This window comes from Sminthopsis crassicaudata, chromosome 1, assembly GCF_048593235.1.
Source record: "Sminthopsis crassicaudata isolate SCR6 chromosome 1, ASM4859323v1, whole genome shotgun sequence".
Taxonomy (NCBI): Eukaryota; Metazoa; Chordata; class Mammalia; order Dasyuromorphia; family Dasyuridae; genus Sminthopsis; species Sminthopsis crassicaudata.
Genome location: NC_133617.1, coordinates 181,104,045 through 181,128,407, shown reverse-complemented (window position 1 = coordinate 181,128,407; position 24,363 = coordinate 181,104,045). Strand labels below are relative to the sequence as shown.

Sequence of the window (24,363 nt, the reverse complement as noted above, 5' to 3'; positions counted from 1 at the left end):
CAGAACCTCTTTCTCAGGCCTAAAGAATTACCACTTGTGTCTTGGAGGGTTTCAGCTTCTCTAAGCTTGTAAACTAAAAGAGATTGGAGAGGTAGAGACAGGCTTCCAGGTATCCTAAATTAGTATTCTTAATACATTTTCCCTATAAGAAACTTTACAAATGATAGTGAAATTAAAAATTAGAAAAGCTGCTGGAAGGGAAAGATCCAACTATCTGATCTTATCTTTGCTACTATGTGATTCTGGGCACATCATTCACTCTGGATTTATTTCCCTTTACATAAACTAAGAGTTGGACTACATGACCTCCATTGTTCCTTCTAGCTTTAAATTTTGTCACTAATATTATACTTTAGGTACATGATGGGTTGAATAGTCTTTTGTGGGCTAACCTGTAAACCTAACCAAACTTTGTAACACTATTTCCCATGGGAAGGGGGAAATATCAAATTCTAAACCACTTCCAAACTTTTGAAATAAAACTAAAAGACCACCTGAAGAAAAAGACTATTTGATCCAAATGCAAAAATTCAATTGAACAAGCCTTTTTAAGAGGCACTTTGCTAGGTATTGGAGATATATATATATATATATATATATATATATATGGAGAAAAGGATTCAAGCTCTGCCCTAAGAAGCTTATGTTCTATTGGCAAGAGGTGGAAGAATAGAGAGATGACACATACTTAGAAAAGTTAATACAAAGTATTTGAAGGAATGCACTAATAAGACAGAGGAGTACTAATAAAGGCCTCCTGTAAGAGAAAATACATGAGCTGAATCTTCAAGAACATAGGGCAGTGGTCCTCAAACTTTTAAAATAGTTCACTGTCCCTCAGACTGTGGGAGGGCCGGACTATAGTAAAAACAAAAACTCACACTCTGTCTCCGTCCCTCAGCCCATTTGCCATAACCCAGTGGGCCGCATCTGGCCCGCGGGCCGTAGTTTGAGAACCCCTGGATAGGGATTCCAACTGAGTGGATGTCCATCAATTTTAGAATGGCTAAATAAATTATGGTATATGGATGCTATGGAACACTATTGTTCTGTAAGAAATGACTAGCAGGATGAATACAGAGAGGCCTAGAGAGACATGAACTGATGCTAAGTGAAATGAGCAGAACCAGGAGATCATTGTACAGCAACAAGATTATAAGATGAGCAATTCTGATGGATGCAGCTCTCTTCAACAATGAAATGACTCAAATGCAATGATGAGAACCATCTACACCCAAAGAGAGAATCATGGGAACAGAGTGTGTAACCCAACATAGCATTCTCACTTTGTTATTTGCTTGCATTTTTTTTTTGTTTGTTTTGTTTTCTTCCTTCTTATTCTGATTTTTCTTTTTTTTTCCCCCTGAGGCTGGGGTTAAGTGACTTGCCCAGGGTCACACAGCTAGGAAGTGTTAAGTGTATGAGACCAGATTTGAACTCGGGTCCTCCTGAATTCAAGGCTGGTGCTCTATCCACTGCGCCACCTAGCTGCCCCTTAATCTGATTTTTCTTGTGCAGCAAGATAACTGTATAAATATGTATACATATATTGGATTTGACATATTTTGACATTTTAACATGTATTGCACCTTCTGCCATCTAGGGAAGAAGGTGGGGGGAAGAAGGGGAAAATTTAGAACAGAAGATTTTGCAAGGATCAATGTTGAAAAATTACCCATGCATAGGTTTTATAAATAAAAAGCATTAATAAATAAAAAAAGAAAATAAATTTTAAAAAAAGAAAAAAAAGTATAGGGATTCCAACAGAAGACAGTGAAGAAGGTATGCATATTTCAAGCATAGGAGAAAACCTATCAAATAGCACAAAGGTAGAAGACAGAGTGATAAGAGAAATTAATAGGCCTGTAAGATTGTAAGGCAAAATATGTGAAGAGAAATAACAGGAGTGTGGAGGGAGGAGTCTTGAGAGGTTAGCTGGAACCAGACTCTGAAAGGCCTTGAAATGACCACGGTCTTTCCATTTTTGCCTAGTGACAGTGTATATAACCACAGGAACTATTTTAGCAAAGAAATGACACTGCTTCAAGAATATTAAATTTGGTATCTGCGTGAGGGAGGAATTGGTGCAAGAAGAGAAGGAAATCAGACATCCAAATTAAGAGGCCATTATTATAGTCCAGGTGAGAGCCAATGAGGGTCTGAAACTAGTCTTGTGGCCATGTGACTGGAGAGAAGGTGATGAAAGCAAGAGATACCATGGATGTGTAAAATTCAAGACTTAACAACTGACAAGAAGTTCTGAAAAGCAACTTATTTGCAACCTAACTCATGATCTCAGATAAATCACTTCACATTTTCATGTCTGCTTCATACATTAGATCAATATTAACTTGACATCCATGCATAGACTCCTGTGAGGATTATTCAACTGATATGTGAAGATCACCTAAAGCTTTCTGTGGGGAGGAGGAAGCTGCATTCTTCTTAAGGGAAAAATTATATACCTGATATTTGTGCACATCATGTAGCAGAAAACACCAGAATTGACATCAAAAGACCTGGATTCAAATCTTGGTTCTGCTACTTGCCATCTGTGCAATCTGAGACAAGTTATTTCCCCTCTGTATGTCTTGATTTTCTTTACAGTCAAAGTGAGATGGGCAGCCAAAGTAATATCCAAGATCCCTTTCAAATCTGAAGATTAACCTATGATTGCTAGAATTCTATATAAATTACATCCTTAAGGAAACCATAGCTATAAGTTCGCTAAAGTTTGAAAAATTATATACAGTTCTCAATACAAAGTGATATACTGGAGCTTTCAAATTTCAAACTGAGAAGAAATTTCCAAGATAACCACAGAAAAGGAGACAACAGGGTGAATCATCGATTTTTAGCTAACATTGGGGAGTAAAAAAGTAAAATTTATGAAAACATTAAAGAATACATAGTTCTCTTAATTCTTTTCCTTTTTGACCAGTTTTAGTCTTGCAAAGAATAATAGATTAAATTACTGGATAGAATCTCTTTCTCATTTTGAAGAGTCTTACCTGCTCTTTGAACAGTTCCCGAAGTGTGGCCATACACTGTTGTAGGACTTGTTTATCATCCAGGTTCTTAATGGATGCTACAGCCTCTCCAGTAATGACTGACATCAAAACACTATATTTACCCTAAAAAGTACCAGGAAAAACATTGCTTCCTTAATTTTTACAAAAACTAAACCTATCTTCTTTCCAACTTGCTATTCCAAGATGACAAAAGGGAGAGGGAGAGAAGGACTGCGGGAGAGAGAGGGGTGGGGAGGAAGGGAGGGAAAGATAGAGGAGGGGGGGTAGAGAAAGAATTTATTTCCTTTCCTCAAAATGACTTTTCCTGTTTTTTCCACTCACCAATTCCATCGTTTACTTAATTTCACTCCTATTTAGGCATCTGCAGTGATATGCAACTCTTTATTTAACATGGGTATTCTTCCCTCCACAAAGGACTAAGTCACTCTCAAACCTGTGATCTTGTTGGTCTTTCCTTACATAGTTTCATAATAATAATAAAGTGTGGTGGAAGATTGAAAAAATGCAAAAGTTTAGGGCCAGAAAGAGATTTAATTGTTAAAGGCCCTTTCCTGCATGATACAGAAAGTCTACTACTTATTTCCATATAAAAATTGATGAACTTCAGAAACAGAGGCTCCAAAAATAAGTTTATACAACAGCAGCAATAACAAAATACCATAAATTGTACAATGGTCTCAAGCTTCAACTATGGTTGCAGTAGTACAATCATTTCTACCCCTTTCTTATTCCAGAGTTCCTTTTTTTTTCTGTCAGTCAAAATCTCACCTAGACACAAGACTATTTTCTTGTAGTAAGACAATCTCACTAAATATGCTTATAGATGTTTAAATTTTCAATGATTTGAGCACCATGACAGTAATTTGATAAGGAATTATTCCTAACTGACCTGAAATAAATACATGCTATCCCCAAATTCTCATATTCACTTTGAGTCTCAGAATCTTATACTCTAGGAAAATAAGGGTTTCCCATAAACACACAGCCCTCCCCGCCTTAGAATGCAAATCCCTAAGTAATGTTTCTTATATTCTTTACATAAAACAGTGTTTAGTCTTGCAAATATTGAGTAATCAAACCAAATTCTGGCTAGAATAAGAAAACTCAAACCACATTACACATATCTCATACCTGAGGATCCATATCATAAAATACAGCAAAGAGTCCACGCTTACTGGAACAAGGAGGAACATGGCCAAAAAAATCAGCTCTTTGAATCTTACTGTCCCAAAATCTATAAGGAAATTCCAAGGCAATCTAGGGAGTAGAAGAAAGAGTAGTTTGTTTTTTAACTGTTAAGTTATTACAATGCTAATTTCCCACATTTTAGCATCTTCTCTTTTGACTGACAGACTCATATGAGATATCCTTTAATATCAAGATTTAGGGAAGGACAGTGATACTAAAACAAGTACAAATGAATCCCAGTTTCAGATATCATGTCATTCAAAAAAAAAAAGACCAAAAAGGAAGATGGGTTTATTACATCACAAAGAAGATGCATAGGCTTAGGAGACTTATAGTGTAGGGAAAAATGTTTTAAATTACTATTGATTAGAATCATCTTAAATTTGCATTTCTCTAATGTACCACTTCACTACTCTCAGATTGGCTGAGATGACATGAAAAGGATAACTACAAATGTTGGAGGAGATGTAGGAAAATTGGGATAATAATGCATCGTTGGTGGAATTGTAAACTGATCTAACTTTATGGAGAGCAATTTGGAACTATGCCCAAAGGGCTATCAAACTTGTACATAGTCTTTGATCCAGTGGTGTCTGTACCCAAAAAGATGATAAAAAAAAAAAGGGAAAAGGGCCCAAATGCAAAATGTTTGTAATAGCAAGGAACTAGAAATTGAGTGGATGCCCATGAACTGGGGAACTGCTGAATAAATTATGGTATATGAATGTAATGGATATTATCATTCTGTAAGAAATGATCGGTAGGATGATTTTAGAAAAGCCTGGAAAGACTTCCACAAACTGACACTAAGTGAAGTGAGTAGGACCAAGAGAACATTTTACACAGCAACAAGACTGTGTGATGATCAACTGTGATAGACATGGCTCTTTCCAACAATGAGGTGATTCAGGGCAATTCCAATAGACTTGTGATGGAAAGAGCCATCTGCATCCAGAAGAGGATCTTAGGGACCCGAAGGTGGATTTTGATAATATTTTCACCTTTGTTGTTATTGTTTGTTTTTTTGCTCTTTTTTTTTTTTTTTAAACTTTTACCTTTTGATCTGATCTTTTTCACAGCATGACAACTATAGAAATATGGTTAGAAGAAATGCGCATTTAACCTATATTGGATTGCTTGCTGTCTATGAGAAGGGGTAAGGGAAAGGGAGGGAGAAAAATTTGGAACACAAAGTTTTGCAAAGGTGAATGATGAGAACTATCTTTGCTTATTTTGGAAAAATAAGCTATTAAGAAAAAAAAAAGTTATAGTGTACATCAATGGAAGTAATAATGACATCATAAATCCTCTGAATCATTCCTGCCAACCTCATTTAAAAGCAGCCACATACAAGCTAATATGGTCACATACATGGTCTTTAACTGTATGGACACTACTAAAGGAGCAGGTAAGAGCCTCAAAGACAAATATGGATCCTTATACTAGTTAGCATTGACCAAGTTAAGTGGCAAAATTAAAGATGGAAAGAAATAAAATCTGTCTCAGTAGAAATATAATAAAAAATACTCAGATTTAATATATACTAGCTGTATGAACATAAAGTCCCTTAATCCCTGGTTTTCAGTTTCTTCTTTTGTAAAATAGAGATAATACTTTCACTATCATATCATTTATACATATAGATTTTATATTTATAAACCTTAAAGGACTATCTAATGTGAGTCACCCATTATTAGTGATAGGAACTAGACCTATGATTTTGTTATTAGAGGGAAGTCTAAGGTGAGAAAACCATCAACGCAAACTTACTGTCTCAGAAAAATGTCTAGAGCACCAAAAGATTTAAGTGGTTTACTCAGGCTCACAGAGTTAGTTAAGTGCCACTGGTATTTCAAATTGAGATCTCTATTCACCGTCTTACTACCTCACTTATTAATAGATAGGAATTGTTATTTATTGGCTCAAGAGTCATAGACATCTTGGCTAACTTTCTTGTTTTATGGGTATTCTTAGACAACTCTGATGGTTATTACTTGTGTGACCACAGGCAATTCAACGCTACACTATCTTCCAATCTTTTCATATCACCCAGTCGAGCCTCCATCTTGGATCGTTCTCATCATTCACTGACTTTCCTCCTACAAACATATTGAGTCAAAGTGGAGAAAATTACACAACCATTCTGACTAAATCCATTACAAATTTACATAATACAACCTCAAGTGGGCCCTTACAACTGCTATGCAATCCCAGCTCCTTTATCAATTCATTATCCTACTCTCCACAGCAACTTTTTTTTAAAATCCCTCCTCAAACTTCCCATGATTCTTTCCTCCACTACTCTTTCAGCCAAGAAGCTTGCCTCTTATTTTACAGAAAAAATTTATGCTTTTCACCAGGAGCTTCATTTCTCCTTTGTTCTTCATCACTTATCAACTCAGATGCCTTCTGCTATTTCAACTTCCCTCACTCTTGTTTCACATGTTAAAGTGATCTTACTCCTTACCAAGGTTAGCCCCTCTACTTGTTCAAGTGATTTCATTTAATCCCATCTTCCCTCCAACAAAATTCCCCTGCCCACTACCCTCCAAGTGTCATCCCTACTCTAGCACCTATTTTCAATCTCTACTGCTCACAAATATGCCCATGTCTTTCCCATCCTTAAAACTCTCACCTGATCTTTTTAACACTACTAACAATTATCATCCTGTATCTCTTCTGCTTTTTGTAGCTAAGCTCCTCAAAAAGGCTTTCTGCAATAGGTGCTTTCCCTATCTCTCCTCTTGTTCTCTAAACCTGTTACACTTTGGTCACTCTTACACAGTCTCCTTTCCTGGATTCTCATGTTCTCTGAGTTTCCTTAGGGTTATGTCCTGTGCCCTCTGCTCACTTTACTTGGTGATCTGACAACCCATATGGATTTAATTACCATCTCTCTGATAATGATTCTAAAATCTACTTATTCTGCCCCAGCCTCTGCTAACTTCCAATCTTGCACTTCCAACTGTCTTTCAGACATCTCAAACTGTATGTCCAGTACATCTTAAACCTAACAAGTCCAATGCAGAAGCATCATCTTTCCCCTAACCCTCTCCACTTTCCCTATTATTATAGAGCGTAACCTCCGGTTCACAACCTAGGAGTCATCCTCATCTCCTCCCTCTCTCTCATCTCCTCCCTCCATCTCCATGAAATCTGCTGCCAAGTCATGTCAGATTCACCTTTGCAACACCTTCCAAATATACCTCCCTCTCTTCTCTGCCACTGTCAGCACTCTAATGCAATGCTTCAATCACCTTATGACTAGACTACTGCAATAGCCTGCTGGTGGGTTTGTTCTTCCCACTATAGTGATTTTCCTAAAGCACAAATCTGACCATGTTATTTTCCTACTCAATGAAGTCCACTGGCTCCCTATTGCCTTCAGGATCGTATACAAAATTCTCTGTTTGTCATTCAAAGCTCCTCACAACCTACTACAGACGTTGCCAGTTTTCTTATACCCTAAATCCTCAGCACACACTCTTCAACTGAGTCTCACTAGACTACTGACTATTCCATAAACAAACTACTACATCTCTTGGCTCTAGGGATTTTCTCTGCCAGTCACTCATTTCTATAAATGCTCTTCTTCTCCAACTCCATCTACTGAATTCCACGGCTTCCTTTAAGTCCCAACTAAAATCTTGTCTTCTGGAACTTTTCCCAACCTCTCTTAATTCTACCTCCCCTCTAGTAATTGTTTCATATTTATCCTATTTGTAGTTTTCTTTGTATATATTTATTTGCATGCTGTTTCCCCCATTAGACTCAGGAATCTAATGTAAGCTCCTTGAAGGTAAGGACTATGTTTTACCTTTTTTGTGTATCCCTAGCACTTAACATAGTAATAAAGCTTGCCAAATAATTGATTAGCCTTCTTGGGCTTCAGCTTCCTCATATATAAAATGAGACAGCTAATTTACTAGAAGGCCTCTGAGCTTTAGATACATGATCTCCTGATCAATTATTAAAATCATTTGGCAAAGTTTATTTTGCAGTCTATTTCATTCACTGCCTTTGCTCCTACAAACATATTGAGTCAAAGTGGAGAAAATCACATAACCATTCTGACTAAATCCATTACAAATTTACATAATACAACCTCAAGTGGGCCCTCACAACTGCTATGCAATCCCAGCTCCTCCTTTATCAATTCATAATCCTTCCTAAATCCTTCCAATTTTAACTTGGAGTGATTATTGTAAGAAGTAAATAAAAAGCTCTTTTTAACTCATGCTGCTTCTAAATTTTAAAACAGTATATACCTTTTCTTTTTTACTGCCATATTAACATACAGATTTACTAAATGCCTACATGTAAGATTGTCCTGTTTTCATCATGGAAAAACTTATTTTGCTTATGACACAAAGTGGCCTCCCCCAGTGACTTGACTCCCAACAGAGTACCTTGTACTCTGAACTGTGTTCATACTGGTCCAAAGTCCAATGTCTCTTTGAGGAATCATTCCAGTTGGTATCTTCTTACCCAACCATTAACTCTTTTATAATTCACGGTGAATTCACTGAGCCCCCACCCCTGTCAGAATGTAATCCATGAAGAACAATGACAAATATGTAGTGATCTAGAAAACGTGGGAACATCTCACATACCAACTAACAGTGACCCTTTAATTCCAAAGGTGGACCAAAGTGATCAAAATTACCTTTTCAATGATTCCTGCTCCTAAACTGTTGATGGCTTTTGTTTTCTTCTCAGGCAATGGTGGGTTAAACTGAATAGCACCTTTCTGAAGCAAGGACAAAGGTACAGTGACTAAGACCTGTGGAAAACAAAACAATGAAGACATAAATGACCAAAGGCTATGAACAAACAATTTGCTAAGGAAGAAGCAAAAGAAAAAAAAAATACTCTGAATCACTAAAAATTAGAGAAGTGCAAATTAATGCTGCTCTGATTATCAGAATTCAATTATATTAACAATATGATGAAAAAGAAAATAATAAATGCTGATAGAGACATATACACACATATATTTGGACATGAATATTATGGTAATTTGTTTTGCTTGCCTATGTATATTCAGGAGCAAATACTCCTGAATCATAGATGGTCACTTTATTGATCAGAGTTCTTAAGATTTTCAAAGTATCTGTTTTTCTGGGATTTTCCCCCAGTGGTGAAAAGTTGGATGGGTAGGAAAGAAAATTAATTTTTGCTTATTGGAAAAAAAATTAATAAAAAAACTAATGCATACACATTTGGCAGATGAATGACATACGTGCTCTAAGAAGTTTATAAGTGAATTTGTAACACTTTTATGGTTTTAGAATCAGAAGAGGGAAATTTTTTTAAAAGCTTATAATAGTATAATGGTACTTCTTAACACACTAGCATACTATTTCTTCCACTGAAATGTATGATTAAAAAAATCAATAGGTAAAATGAACCGATTCAAATATAAGCCCCCAATCTGACTAATATAAAACTTATTGACTACTGGAGGATTCTGGGAAGATGGTGTAATAAATTGGTAAATTTCAAGCTCTCCTTATTTCCTCCACAAATAGAACAGATTTGCACCTTAGAGTCAAACATAAATGGTGAAAAACCAAAAAGTCTTGGAGCAGAACAAGGGCCTTCCTGATATAACTTGCCAAGATCTGAAGAAAAATCATTAACCTATCTGAAGTGCAAACTCCTCCAGGTTAGCTCCACAGAAACATCAAGTGGGATCCCTTGGACTAGTTAGGTGTGGCTGAAGCCTCAGCAGGAATTAGACACTTTCACCTCCTGCATTGTTTGTTGAATTGGGATTTGAATCCAGGAAGACAAAGTGAATCTCAGCTGACTGGAAATTGCTGCAAGGTGCAATCTTAGTGAAAGGGAGCCAGTATCTGGCCAGTGCAAATGCAACAGAGCAGGGCAGAGGCACCGCTCGCTGTGGGCACTTCCAAGAAGGTAGAGCTCTTGGTTTGGGGTTCCTAGGCAGAATGGAGAGCTGAAGGGAAGTTTGAGGCATCATCCACCCCATAATTAGAAGTACCTCTTATTTCAAAAAAATGAACTGGCAAAGAAGAAAGAACCCCACCATTGAAACATATTTTGGGAACAAGGAAGACTGGGATTCTTCTTCAGAGGAAGAAACTTTAATTAAAAAAAAAAAAACTTCTACCCCAAAAAGTAACATGAAATATCTCCCTGCCTAAAGAGAATTTATATAAGAACTCAAAAAAGAATTCAAAAATCAAATGAGACATTGAGGAAAAACTAAAGAAAAATTTAAAACCATCCAAGAAAAACAAGATTATGAAAAAAAAGTTAACTAATTAGAAAAGAAGGTATAAAGTCTCAAAGGTGAGAATAATTCTTTAAATATTGGAAACGGGTAAAGAAAAGCCATTGAAGCTATGAGAGAACAAGGAATAACAATCAGATCATAAAGAATGAGGAAAATAAAACAATGTGAAACATATAAGAAAATCAATAGATATGGAGAACAAACAAGAAGAGAAAATATATAAATAATTTGACTGCCAGAAAGTTTGACCAAAAAGAGAATCTAGACACAATAATGCAGGAAATAATCCTAGAAAACTATTCTGAAGTGATAGAACATGAGGGAAAAGTAGAAATAGAAAAAAAAATCTACTGATCAGCACCTCAAAGAGATCCTTTGTGGAAAACACAAAAGAATATTACTGCCAAACTTCAAAGCCCCCTGATCAAAGAGAAAAATTTGAAAACAAGAAAAAAACAATTCAAATATGCTGATGGCACAATTAGAATTGTACAAGACTTAACAGCAGCTATAATAAAAGACCACAGGTCGTGAAATCATATTTTACAGACAAGCAAAAAAAACTTGGCCTGTGGCTAAAATATCATATCCGCAAAATTATCTCTAATTTTTAAAGAGAAAAAATGCACATTCAATGAACCTGCAGATTTTTGGGACTTTCTATCAACCAAACCTGAACTTAACAGAAAAATTAACATATAATAGCCAATATCAAGAGCAATTTTAAAGAACTCAACATGGACAAACTTTTAAAATGGAAAATTGTTTACATGGGTTTTTTTTAAACATGGGAAATGTATACTTTATGCTTAAGATTTACACATCAACAATAGGGTAGGCTCAAAAGAAAGATTGGCAGAGTAAAGGTAAAAATAGTTATCATAACATACAAACAAGGAGCAGAGAAAGAATAGACAAAGAGGCATTAGAGGGGGGAGGAGGACTCATAGCTCTGAAAACCTACTTGTATCGGGAATGGATTCACTAGAAAACACTACATATATACCTTGAAAAGTATAGCGCCCTCCAAAAATCTATTAAAAAAAATAAGAGGGGAGGGAGGAATGGATGGGGAAGCAAAGGGTGAGGGAAGAAGGCAAGGAGGGATCCCTGGATGGGGGAAGATTAAGTAATAGTGAGCCAAGTTATGGAGCAGAATTTAATTAAAATTAGCATTTGTATATCTGGGGTGCGTATTTTATGTATGTGAGTGTGTGTATGCATGTTTATATCTACATGTATCTACACAAATACATCTTAACTATAGCTTGCTTGGGGCTGGAGACTAAAAGGGAAATGTGTTTATGTATATATCTACATATATAAATATAAATGTATCCTTTCCTAACTATACCCCGCTTGGGGGTTAGGGGAGTTGAAAGGGGGAAAAAAGAATAAAGTAAGTAAGACGTGCAGCAGAGAACAAATTACAAGGAAGTAAAGAAAAGAACATTCATGAATATAATTTCTTCTATTATATTTATGAACATAATTTCTTCTTCTACTAATACTTTCTTAAATTGGTATTTGTTGTAATATATTTTGAAAATTCCTTGATGTTCTGCTGGGCACTTGACAATGTTTTCTTTTGTTTTGTTTCATTTTGTTTTATATTTTTTTTCTTTTTGTTTTTTCTGTTTCTTTAAATAAAATAAATTTGGAAAAAAACTTGACTATTATTTAAAACTATTACTATTTTTCCAAGTGTGTATGCATGTATCCGTGTGTGTGTGTGTGTTTGTGTATATATGTGCATGTGTATATATTTATATTTCAGAAATCTTTAGGGTGCTCTATATTCAGGGTCAATGAAATATTTATTGAATTCTTACTATTACCCAGCTTATATGATACAAAAAATAATAATAATAATGATAGCAGCATTCCTTCCAAGAACTTATAGTTACTATTACAAGAAACAACTGAAGAATAAAGAAATAATAAACTGCATTTTAATGGTTGTGTAAAATAAGAACTCTAAGAAGGAAAATCAATGTGAGCTGGAGTACTTAGAGCAGGCTTTATGGAATAAGTAGGATTTGAGTTGGGTCCTGAAGAACAGTGTTTAAACAACTAGGTCCATAGGAAGACTATTCCAGGCAGCAAAACATCATGAAAAAATCTTTCAGACTGGCAAGTCACAGGAACAATTTTGACAGAAATGGAAAGTATACATTGGAAAATACTCTGAGGCATGTTAAAGAGTTATTCCTAGAAATGAGCATAGCATTAGTATTTACATAAACCCCATCAATGTTTTAAATATGTTTGAAAATTTCCAAACATACTTAAAATTCAGATATTATCAAAATCAAAATAAAATCCAATACTTTTAAAAGCCAAGGAGGGAAAAGTACAAACTATCCCATGAGGAAAAAGTGTTAGGAAAAGTGCTAAAAGCCTGATATTTTGATTCTGGTCATACTTACTTGATAGCAGAAAAGTCTTCAGAATCAATAAGCATGGATATAACTACTAGCTGAAGATATGACTTTGGTGTATCAAATATGAGTTGAAAATTGCAATTTGCCTTTAATTATTTTCCTGGATTGACAATGGGAAAGGCTTTAGCCTATAAATTGTGGCTTATATTAGCTCCATAAAAACGAAAAAGTTGCTTTATAATGAAAGCCGGATATGCAGCCAGGGTGTAGTTCCTGAGGCTGTAGCACTCCTTTAGGGAAGTATTATGGCACAGCAGACAGAGTTACATAATTTGAATTTAACTATTAGAAATCCTAATAGCAAAGTTTCTACCACACTACCTTAAATTTATCATCAAGGGAATTCACATGGAGGGAAGGAAAGGTATTGTAAATATGGCAATTCCCATGGTAGCACATGATGTATTAAAAACCAAAAAGGCAAATAGATTATTTCACCCTCTTCAAGTTTGTCCCTGATCATCCTAACCCTATGAAGTACACTAGAGGACTCTATTTCTATACCAGGGAATCTAATAATGAATAGACTTAATTATCTTTTTAAATAAAAACAATACATCAAATCTCAGAAAAATTAATTAAAACATTCATTTACAGCAAGTACCTCCATTAGTCAACTTGTACACAGAATAGGGTATTTCTCCTTAAAGGAATTTTCTAGTTAATTTAGATTAAACACTTGACAAGTCTTGAAATTGTTTATAAATTTTACTACACATTCTACTTTCGTTGTTCAGTCATTTATCAGTTATGTCCAACTCTTCTGACCCCATTTAGGTTTTTCTTTGTGAAGATACTAGAGTGGTTTGTCATTTTCTTTTCCAGAACATTTTACACGTGAGAAGACTGAGACAAACATGGTTAAGTGACATGGCCAAGTTCATACAGCTAGCAAGTGTTTAAAAAAAAAAAAAAAAGAAAAAGAAAAATTTATAAATAAATTTAACATTAATTTAACTCATACAGTATATAGTATATGTGGTATGGGAAGAACAGGCTATTAAAAAGATGTACTCCAAACAAAACTAATGCAAACAAGATTAGAAGGGAAGTAACAAATTGGGAAAATATTTTTACAGTTTAAAGGTTCTGATAAAGGCCTCATTTCCAAATTATATAGAGAACTGACCCTAATTTATGAGAAATCAAACCATTCTCCAATTGATAAATGGTCAAAGGATATGAACAGACAATTCTCAGATGATGAAATTGAAACTATATCCACTCATATGAAAGAGTGTTCTAAATCACTACTGATCAGAGAAATGCAAATTAAGACAAGTCTGAGATACCACTACATACCTGTCAGGTTGGCTAAGATGACAGGAACAAATAATGATGAATGTTGGAGGGGATGTGGGAAAACCGGGACACTAATACATTGTTGATGGAGTTGTGAAAGAATCCAGCCATTCTGGAGAGCAATTTGGAACTATGCCCCAAAAGTTATCAAACTGTGCATACCCTTTGACCCAGCAGTGCTACTACTGGGCTTATGTCCCAAAGAAATACTAAAGAGGATAAAGGGACCTGTATGTGCCAAAATGTTTGTGGCAGCCCTTTTCATAATGGCTAGAAACTGGAAAATGAATGAATGTCCATCAATTGGAGAATGGTTGGGTAAATTATGGTATATGAATGTTATAGAATATTATTGTTCTGTAAGAAATGATCAGCAGGATAAATACAGAGAGGTTTGGAGAGGCTTACATGAACTGATGCTGAGTGAAATGAGCAGAACCAGAAGACCATTATACACTTCAACAATGATACTGTATGAGGATGTATTCTGATGGAAGTGGATATCTTCAACATAAAGAAGATCCAACTCACTTCCAGTTGATCAATGATGGACAGAAACAACAACACTCAGAGAAGGAACACTGGGAATTGAATGTAAACTGTTTGCACTACTGTCTATCTACCCAGGTTACTTTTACCTTCGGAATCCAATTCTTAACGTGCAACAAGAAAATTGGATTTACACACATATATTGTAACTAGGTTATACTGTAACACATGTAAAATGTATGGATTTCCTGTCATCTAGGGGAGAGAGTAGAGAGAGGGAGGGAAAAATTGGAAAAATGAATACAAGGGATAATGTTATTAAAAAAATTATTCATACATATGTACTGTCAAAAAAATTTTATAATTATAAAATTAAAAAAAAAAAAGATGTACTCGAGGGGAAAAAAAGCATATCTAAAAGAAAAAGTATGATGAGAACATTTAGGTAAAGATCAGCAGGGCCAAAATCAAAAAGGGTATTGTTGCTGAAATATAATACAAACTGCCTGGAAAAAAGAAATGGATGAAGAGTTATAGAAACACATCTCAAGTCTGGCATGGAAATATATAGTGGAGAACAAGATGCCACAGTGAGTAAGAGTGTCAGGCCTGGCATCAAGAAGCCCCAAGTTCAAATCCAGCCTTAGATACTTACTATCGAGGTGGTCCTGAGCAAGTCACTTAATTTTTATTTACCTTAGTTTCCTCAACTGTAATAGAGGAATAATAACAGACTCGACACCTCCCCAGCTTGTTGTGAAGGAAATATTTGTAGTGTTTTACAAACCTTAAAGTGCTATATAAATGCCAGATATTTAAGAAAATTAAATAAATTTAATTTAATTAAATTTAATAAACCAATCTACTAGAATTCTGTCATAAGTATAGGAGCTAATAATTTCTTAGCTTGCCTTAACAATTAAAGGTAAATGTAGAAAAAAATTGCTTTTTGGACTCAGAGGATCTGGGTTTGAACTGACAACTACTGGTGAAAAATTAAGCAAATTACTTTACTTCTTTGGTTTCATTATTTATAAAATTAAGATGCATGAACTAAACCAGTGTTTCTAAAAGTGGGATGTACAAGATTGGGGCAGGAGATAAAAAGGAAACATTTAATTTTTTTTCTAAAAAATAAGCTTAGCAATATTTAATAACTGAATTGTTGCTGGTGCCCTCAAATTCCATGTCAGGCATAATATGCCATATATGGTATGCAAGACAGCTTGAAGGAAGATTAATAATTCTACAACTCAAGTTGACAGGGGCACCCTCATAAATTCATTCAATTTTAATTCTCTGTGATACATTGCTGTTTTTATTTACCTAATTAAGTAAGTTTATGGATTATGTTGCCTGGTTTTAACCAAACTAACATTACTAAAATGAAGTAACTTTTAAAAAAAATCATGAGAAAAAATTTCAGATTCACAATAATATTGTCTGGCACATGGCTTAAAAAAGAAGAAAAGGGAACAATAAGAAAATATCAAAGCTCCTATTAAAAATTCCTTGCCGATCATATTATAAGATTAAAAACAATAATACTTTAATCAGATAGAAGAAGTGGATCAATACATATTTATTAAGCTCCTGCTACATGCCAAGCACTGTACTAAGTAAGCATTGGAGATACAAAAAAAAAAAAAAAAAAAAAAAAAGGCAACCAGTAATTCCTGTCCTCAAGGAGCTCACAACTAACAGAAAGTAGAAGAAAAATAAAAGGTTCTTAAAATTATTTAAAATAGGATTTATGTTTACTATGGTCAACTGTAAACCTCATCTTAAGCATGTGTTAAGTTTCTGCATATTAGCTAACGATAGTATAAAGCTATCAAAATTAATAAAGCATTCAAAAAATAAGTTTCTGTTGTTGAAAATGATGTTTAACACCTATAAAAATTCTCATTGTACATTTTTAAAACTTAGAAATAACTTCTTCCACCTATTTAAAAATTTTCCATATAGTTTCAGTGGGTTTTGAGCCCAAACATCAAAAATATTAGAATGCATTGGATATGGTGATACATATGCCTGTAAATCTCTGCTACTAAGAAAAGCCTTGATAGAAAGAATGCTTGAAATTGAGAGATTTGAGCTTCAGCAGGATAAAAATCAATTTTGAAACTGCATTAATTCAAGCATCAAACTTGTGATCCTCCAAATAGAGGATTCCTAGACTGCCTAGGAAAGGGTGAACTGGCAAAAGTTAGAAATGAAGTAGGAAGCTTCTATTCAATCGGCCTTTAAGTTGCTATACTTTTAGACTAAAAGAAGTAGGGAAAAACCAATCTCAAAAAAAAAAAAAAAAGTGTGTGTGTGTGTGTGTATAAATGTTATATCTTTTGATCAGTTTAAATAACTGACACCAAAGAAGTTAGAACTGCACTAACTGTATTTTAACAAAAACCTTTACATAATTTGTAAATTAGGCTAAAAAGTGATCACTATGATTTGGCAAGTACAGCCAATAATATATTTGTTTCAATTCAATCTATGTCTCTTTGTGAGACCAAGTATCCAAAAAAAAAAAAAAAAAAAAGACTTTAGAACTAGACCTTTAATTCATTATATCATCCATGCTTTAAATCAGGATTTTTTTTTTCAAAATTCTTTAATTATATTCAGTCACACTGCTTTTAATGAAAGCAAAAAAAGATTTTATATCATTAACAAAATAAAAATTTACTTAAAAATATTTTCTGGAGGTAGCTAGGTGGCGCAGTGGATAGAGCACCAGCCTTGAAGTCAGGAGGACCTGAGTTCAAACTGGTCTCAGACACTTAACACTTCCTAGCTGTGTGATCCTGGGCAAGTCACTTAACCCCAACTCCTCAGCAAAAAAATATATACAAATATATTTTTTTCTGCCTGTCATCTTTTAGTTTCTATTCTCTGTGTGTTTATATATATATATATATACACACACACACATACACACATATATTTATTAGAGTAGAACATGTGTACAATTAACAAACATACAGAATTGGAGTATGAATTTTTTTAAACTGATGATTTTGTGATTTTTTTAAAAATATGGACACCAGTAGATTAGACAATCATTAAATCTGAGACTATTCTCCTATGGACATTTAAATGATGAGAATCTTCAGAAATGACTACTTTATCTTAATCTGATGTGTACCTAGATTTTGAGAGTAGATTTCCAAGGGTTGAGTGAGGATATAAGAACCCATGGGCAAGTAAGGAGATGAGAAGCTCTTGAAAATGAGACAGAAAAAGAAACAGTTACAATGAAGAAGAAAAGAGGGAGCTATTCAGTATCAGTCAACAAGTATTTATTAAACATGTTACAATGTACCAAGGCACTATGCTGTAGAACTGGGATATAAAAAAAGTTCAAAACAAAGTCCCTTCCCACAAAGAGCTCACATTCTAATAAGGTAAACATGAAAACTAGGTACACTCTTAGAAAGAAGGCACTGGAACAGGGAGGGGAGAAGAGAATCAAGAGAGGAAGGGGGAAAGGTATGTGGTTGGGAGAGGGGGATGAGTTCCAGTAAGCTTGAAGAAGTCAAAGATGAACATGAGGAAGGAATGCATTCCATTTCAGGTACAGAAGGCAATCAAAGGAAAGAGAGTATCATATTTGAAAAATAGCAAACAGGTAGTTTAGCAGAATCATAAGTGCACAAAGGAAGTAAAGTATAAACAGGAAACAGAAAAGAGCCAGGCTGAAACGAGTCCTAAATGCCAAATATTTGATGGGGGAGAAGGGAAAAAGGGAGGGAAAGAGGGAGAGACCCATGGAAAAGATAGCAACACTCAAGTCAATGGGAAATAAAGGAGAGGAAAAAAATGTGGCATATGCCTACCAAAAATGTTAGTAGTTCTGAAAATCAGAATGAACTGAAAAGCAAAGAATAACCAAAAAGAAAAATTACCCACCCCCCTTCCAAAAAAAAAAACAAAACTTTAAAACTATGATGCAGGAGAAGTTAAAAGACAAGACAGGACAAGTACTTATAGTATATGAGAGAATAATAATGGATAATGGAAAGAGGACTCATTAACAACTCTGTCTTTGTAATAAAAATAATAACTAGCATTTATATAAATCACTTTTAGGTTTACAAAGCACTTTACAAATGTTATCTCATTTTATTCTCATTTATAACTCTGGAAGGTAGATACTATTATTGACCACATTTTATAGATGAGGAAACTAAGTCAAGCAAAGACTGAGTGACTTGCATAGGTGAGTACCCTCTAGGCTGGAGACAAAACAAACACAAAAATGGCTAATATGTTGTTGATAAATAGGAATTTAGTAAAATATATGATAAGTAAGAAGAAATAGTGTTGCCTAGGAGATAGAGAGCTGCCCTTTGAGCCAGAAGATATGGGTTCATGTCCTGACTTGATCCATACTGTTTAATGACCCTGCACAAATCACAAACTCTCAGTACCACTAGAAGACTTCTTTAACACTACAAACTTTGAGAAAGTACAACTCTAACATAGTCAACCAAAAGACATTTATTTATTGAGTACTTACTACAGTCCAGTCCTTGTGAAAGGCACTACAGATATAAAAACAAAAATGAAATAGTCCTCCCCTCAAGGAGCTTATATTCTATGAGGGAAGAAAAACCAATTACATATATAAGTATGTACAAAACAAATATAAAATATTGGGGAGGGGAATTGCTAAGGGGGGAAAGCAGAGAAAACCTCATATAGAAGATGGTCCCTGAGGAGCAGCAAAGTGAGGGGCAGCAGTGGATAGAGCACCAAAAGGATCTTGGAGGGCTGGAATACTAAGCCAAATCAAATAAGATTAAAATTAATAGGCTTAAAGACAGAGCTAGGTAAAAGTCTGACTGAAAAATACCCAAAGATTTTAGCTGTGAGCTCAGCTCAAAACAAACAAACACAAAAAACCAGATCTGATCTAAAGCTTTTATTTTTAAAAAGTACAGAATTCAGGATTAAGGAGGTCATGGTGTCCCACTTTACTTTCTCCTGGTTAGAGACCAGTATATAGTATAGTACTGGGGCCCATTCTAAGGACCAGATAATGAAGAAGACCCAAAGATCAAGCCATAAGAGAATTGAATGAAGGCAGTGAAGATATTTAGCCTGAAGAAATAATTTGGGGGTAGTAGGTAAAAGCAAAGAGATGGGTGAAATGATTACTATCTTCATATATTGGGAAGGTTATCATATGACTTATTCTGTTTGATTTTAGGGGATTGGAGGATATAAAATCTGGAAACTACAGAGAAGCAAATTTAAGCTCAATGTAAAGGAAAAGTTTCTAATAATCAGAGCTGTACAAAAGTGAAATGAGCTGCTTTATGAGTTAATGCTACCCCTTAATGGAGAGACATCTTTGGACAAGGGTGGATAAATGTTGGATATTAGGTATGGAATAGGACTAACTGGCCTCTGAGACATGATCCAATTTAAAAGGACAAACATTTACTGTGTAAGACACTGTCCTAGGAATGGGGAACAAAAAGTTTAAAAAAAAAAAAAAAAGTTCCTGTCCTCAAGACTTAGGTGAAGTAAAGATGGGGACAGTAACTTAGATCAAATACTTGTAAACTGTTGTGTATACATATGATAATTCTAGAAGAAAGGAGAGAAAAATAACAACTGGGGAGATCAGAGGAAAATTCCAACAAGGGATGGCATCAGACCTAACCCCAGAGGGAAATAAGAGGTTTCTAAGAGGCTGCTGAGTTGAGCAGGAAGTACATTCCAGGATTATAAGGAAAGGCACTGAGATGGGAGTTTCCTTAATAATGTGCTGTTTGCTGTTTAACCAAATTGAATCTACCTTGAATAAGTGAGGACTTTACCTAGCTTCTGGGTGATCAGTCTTTTCTTTTGAGAGGCAATTGAGGTTAAGTGACTTGCCCAGGTTACACAGCTAGTTAAGTGTTAAGTATCTGAGGCTATATTTAAACTCAGGTCATCCTGAATCCGCTCTGGAATGTGCTCTATCCACCTCACCAACTAGCTGCCCATAGCTGATCATTCTTAACATGAATTTAACTATGATACCAAGTATTGGAAACCGTGCAAGGAACTGGAATAAATCTGCATTGCACTAAGCCTAAGATAGATTTCAGAAATGGTTTTCTAGACTAAATTCCTGATAGCAGCTTGTGGTCTTTTTGATGCTTTCATCAAAAAGTGCAATGTAGCCCTCCCCGCCCAAAATTCTTGAAGATTCCAGTTATCTGGAATGTAAAACAAAAACCATTAAAAATAACTCCCAAACAAATAGCTTTAAGGACTGAGCATAGATCCAGCCAATTTGGAAAGCAAAATTCTGAAGGAAAAAGACATACAAAAACATTCACAGCAGCACCATGAATCACAGCAAAAAGGTAGAAATGAACTGGAAGCCCAACAAGTGGAAAAGAGATGAACAAAAGAGATGAAAAGAGATGGCATTATGAATAAAATGGAATGAGTAGTACTGTGCCATAATGAACGATGAATGTGAAGAGCTTAAAGAAATACATGAAGACTCATACAAAGTAATGCACAATTAAGAAGGCAAAAATGAACACAACTTTAAATCTGAGGTCTAGACCTTTGATTCTATCAACATGAATGATTTCATAATTTTTCCAGGTAGAAATATTAGTATTAACTTATTAAAATTATAATTCACAGCCTTTCCTTTTACTAAATAACAAATTATTCATGTGTAAAGCTGCAGAGACTATTCATCATAATCATTCTCATATTATTTTAACTTATTTTTAGAAATCAATTATAAGCTTGTTGGGGTTCATATGTACAGTCACCAAAAAAAGCATCCAAAAAAGCTGTACCCCTTGTACTGGTCAAGAAAAAGAAAATGAAATGATGTATTAGTCACCTTTTGTGCTGCCCAAACTGTACCGTCTATGGTAGTGACTTGGACATCTTCCCCAGAATAGTCAATGGTCTGAACCTAATCAAAAGAAACAATTATGCAAGAATGAATCAGTGGGCCCTGAGATATGCAAGGCTTTAAAAAAAAAAAAAAAAAAAGGAATCCCAATTACTTTAGAGTAACAGCAGCTACCTAATTAGAAAGGATAATAATACTAGTTGAAGCCTAACGGAATATAAACAAAATACTTCCTTGGAAAAACTTGGCAAATAGGGCTCAATCCATATGCAGGGGCAGTGAAAACAATTAACTTCTCTCCACCTGCCCTGAAGACAATCAAATTTAACCCAAAGATTATTTTTGCTAATACTCACTGGAAATTTAAGTCGAATGTCCAGTCCTTCAGCCAGCTTCTCAATTATTACAGAATACCCTGGAGTCAGAAGCGTATGATCACCAGCAAACTGAGCAAAGAACTCATTGTGGTCCCATGAACAAGCAGATACCTATAAAATATAGGTAAGGCAATCAACATGTGACTATGTGAGTCAATGTAGCCATAGCTGGCTGAAAGGAATTCATGATGGGGGAAAAACATGCAATGCAACACAGAGCCCTAAAGATACTATGTATATTAACAAAAAAAAGGGTACAGGATAGGTTATAAGTCCAGAAGGATTTTTGTATTCGTGATAATATTCTGAGAACTCAGTGTTGTTTTTGTTTTTATTTTATTTGTAAGGTAATGGGTCACATAAGCATAAGCTAACATTCATAATGAAAAATATAATCAAGTCATGAAACATATGTTTTATCTGTGCACTTAAAAAGTCAGTTCATATTTGCTCTAGGTCATTTCAGAGTTTGATCTTAGCCTTACAGAACTTGTTCCCAGGTAATTTAGAATTTTAAAAACTAATCCTAATCTAGTGGGACTCAAATACAAAATATATATAGTCTTTGATTCAAGTTCACATTCATCTTTGAAAAAGTCAAAACAAGTATGAAATTACAAGATGGAATTATTTCAGTCACAATATTAGAGTGGACAGAAGAGGAGAAAATAAAACTCAAAGTAGATGGAACTTATGATTAAGGTAAGAATTAGGATAGATAACATCTTAGGTCTGTTCCAAGGACTTTCATTTTATAAAAGTAACAGGAATCATTAGTGGAACTTATATTCAAGATGTAGATTTTGAGCAATAATGTTCTCTTCAAGTTGATAATTTTAGCACTGAAGTCTAGGTAACAAATGCAACTAAAATATAGTATCTATAAAACATTTTGCCAAAGAATTTTAGACTACATTTTAAGGATCAGCCCAACAATGATGAATGATTTCTTTTAAAAAGAAAATTAAAACACAGAATGGCACAACAACATTCAAACATTTTAGTTCTTTGGGAAGGTGTCAATAGCCTTGCATATGGTTAACTCATACAGAGTAGACAGAAAAGGTAAATTTGCAAACTATGCTATAGAAGAGATTAATACAAGATTGTAGTTTGGTATAATAGAAAGAACACTGCTGGCCTTAGAGTCTGGATATCTGTATTCTAATCCCAGCTCTGAAATTCAATAGCTAAGTGATGGACAATATCACTTACTTTTCCATCTATAAAATGGGGATCATAATAAATCCATACGGTCTACAATTGAAGGATTATGAGGCAAAAAGGAACTGTAAATCTAAAAGTGCTAAAGAAATACTTATCTTTGTAACATGTTATATAAGTGAGTATATTCAATAACATATTTTATATATACGCATGTGTACACACACACACACACACAGTCTCTGTGTTTATACACACATCCTTATATGTATATGTTGTGGACAAATGGCCAACCTTAGATTCATGAAGACCTAGACTCAAGTCCAGACTATGACACACATTTCCCCAAGTGACCATGGGCAAAACACTTAACCTTTCAAAGAAAGAAAACTATGACTAGATTAGCAAGAAGTTGTCAATGAGTATTGGTAAGGAGATTTTGAATACAGTGTTTTTCATACAAATGAAATAACAGACCACAGTTAAAAGATACAAGCATAGTAAACATATATGGTTATATAGATAAACATACATACACACATATGCACACACACACACACACACACATATATATGCACATGCAGGAACTTTAACTAATGTCCTAAAACAGGTAAACTATAAGAAATTGTATTTGTAATTATACATGTTATATTTATACTTGTACTAAAAATTAGAACCATTTGCCCTTTAAATTCATGCTCTTAATTATTATAATCACTATGGGATCTTAATAAGAGATTTTTTTAATGGCTTTATGTTACGTAGATACGAATTACAACTCATCTACACCATCTCATCCTGTGGCTTGAATTTCATAAATACATAAAAACTGGGTTATCTTATATTTCAATTACCTTACAAAGTCTCAAATCCAAGCTAACAAATTATTCTCCCTCACAACAGAACTATAAACAGATTTCCATGAAGATATTTTCTAGTAGCTATTTTATATTTGATCTTGGAACAGCTAGATGACACCATGGAGAGTGTCAGGCCCAGAAAAAGTTTCAGCTGATCTCAAACTTTATTGGCTGTGTGACTTGTCTAGAGAAGTCACTTAACCTTTTTGCCTCATTTTAAAATGAACTGGAGAAGAAAATGACAAACCACTCCAATACCTTTGTCCCCCCCCCAAAAAAAATCCGATAGTATCACAAAGATATGACTAAAAATAACTGAACAACAACAAAAATTTGATCTTAAGTCAGGTTGATCTGGTTTTTAA

General features: G+C 34.6%; 1 protein-coding gene across 5 annotated transcripts in view; it reads right to left on the bottom strand.

The window, feature by feature from the left end:
• The window catches only part of KDM1B (lysine demethylase 1B), a 51,872-nt gene that overhangs the window by 2,892 nt on the left and 24,617 nt on the right, over window positions 1–24,363 (bottom strand). For all 5 annotated transcript variants that reach the window (XM_074272436.1, XM_074272421.1, XM_074272445.1 and 2 more), the window contains 5 exons: window positions 21,954–22,085; window positions 21,583–21,657; window positions 8,887–9,003; window positions 4,164–4,289; window positions 3,012–3,134 (listed from right to left, as the gene is read on the bottom strand). In XM_074272436.1, coding sequence (XP_074128537.1) covers window positions 3,012–3,134; window positions 4,164–4,289; window positions 8,887–9,003; window positions 21,583–21,657; window positions 21,954–22,085 — 573 coding nt within the window. The remainder of the gene's footprint in view (window positions 1–3,011; window positions 3,135–4,163; window positions 4,290–8,886; window positions 9,004–21,582; window positions 21,658–21,953; window positions 22,086–24,363) is intronic.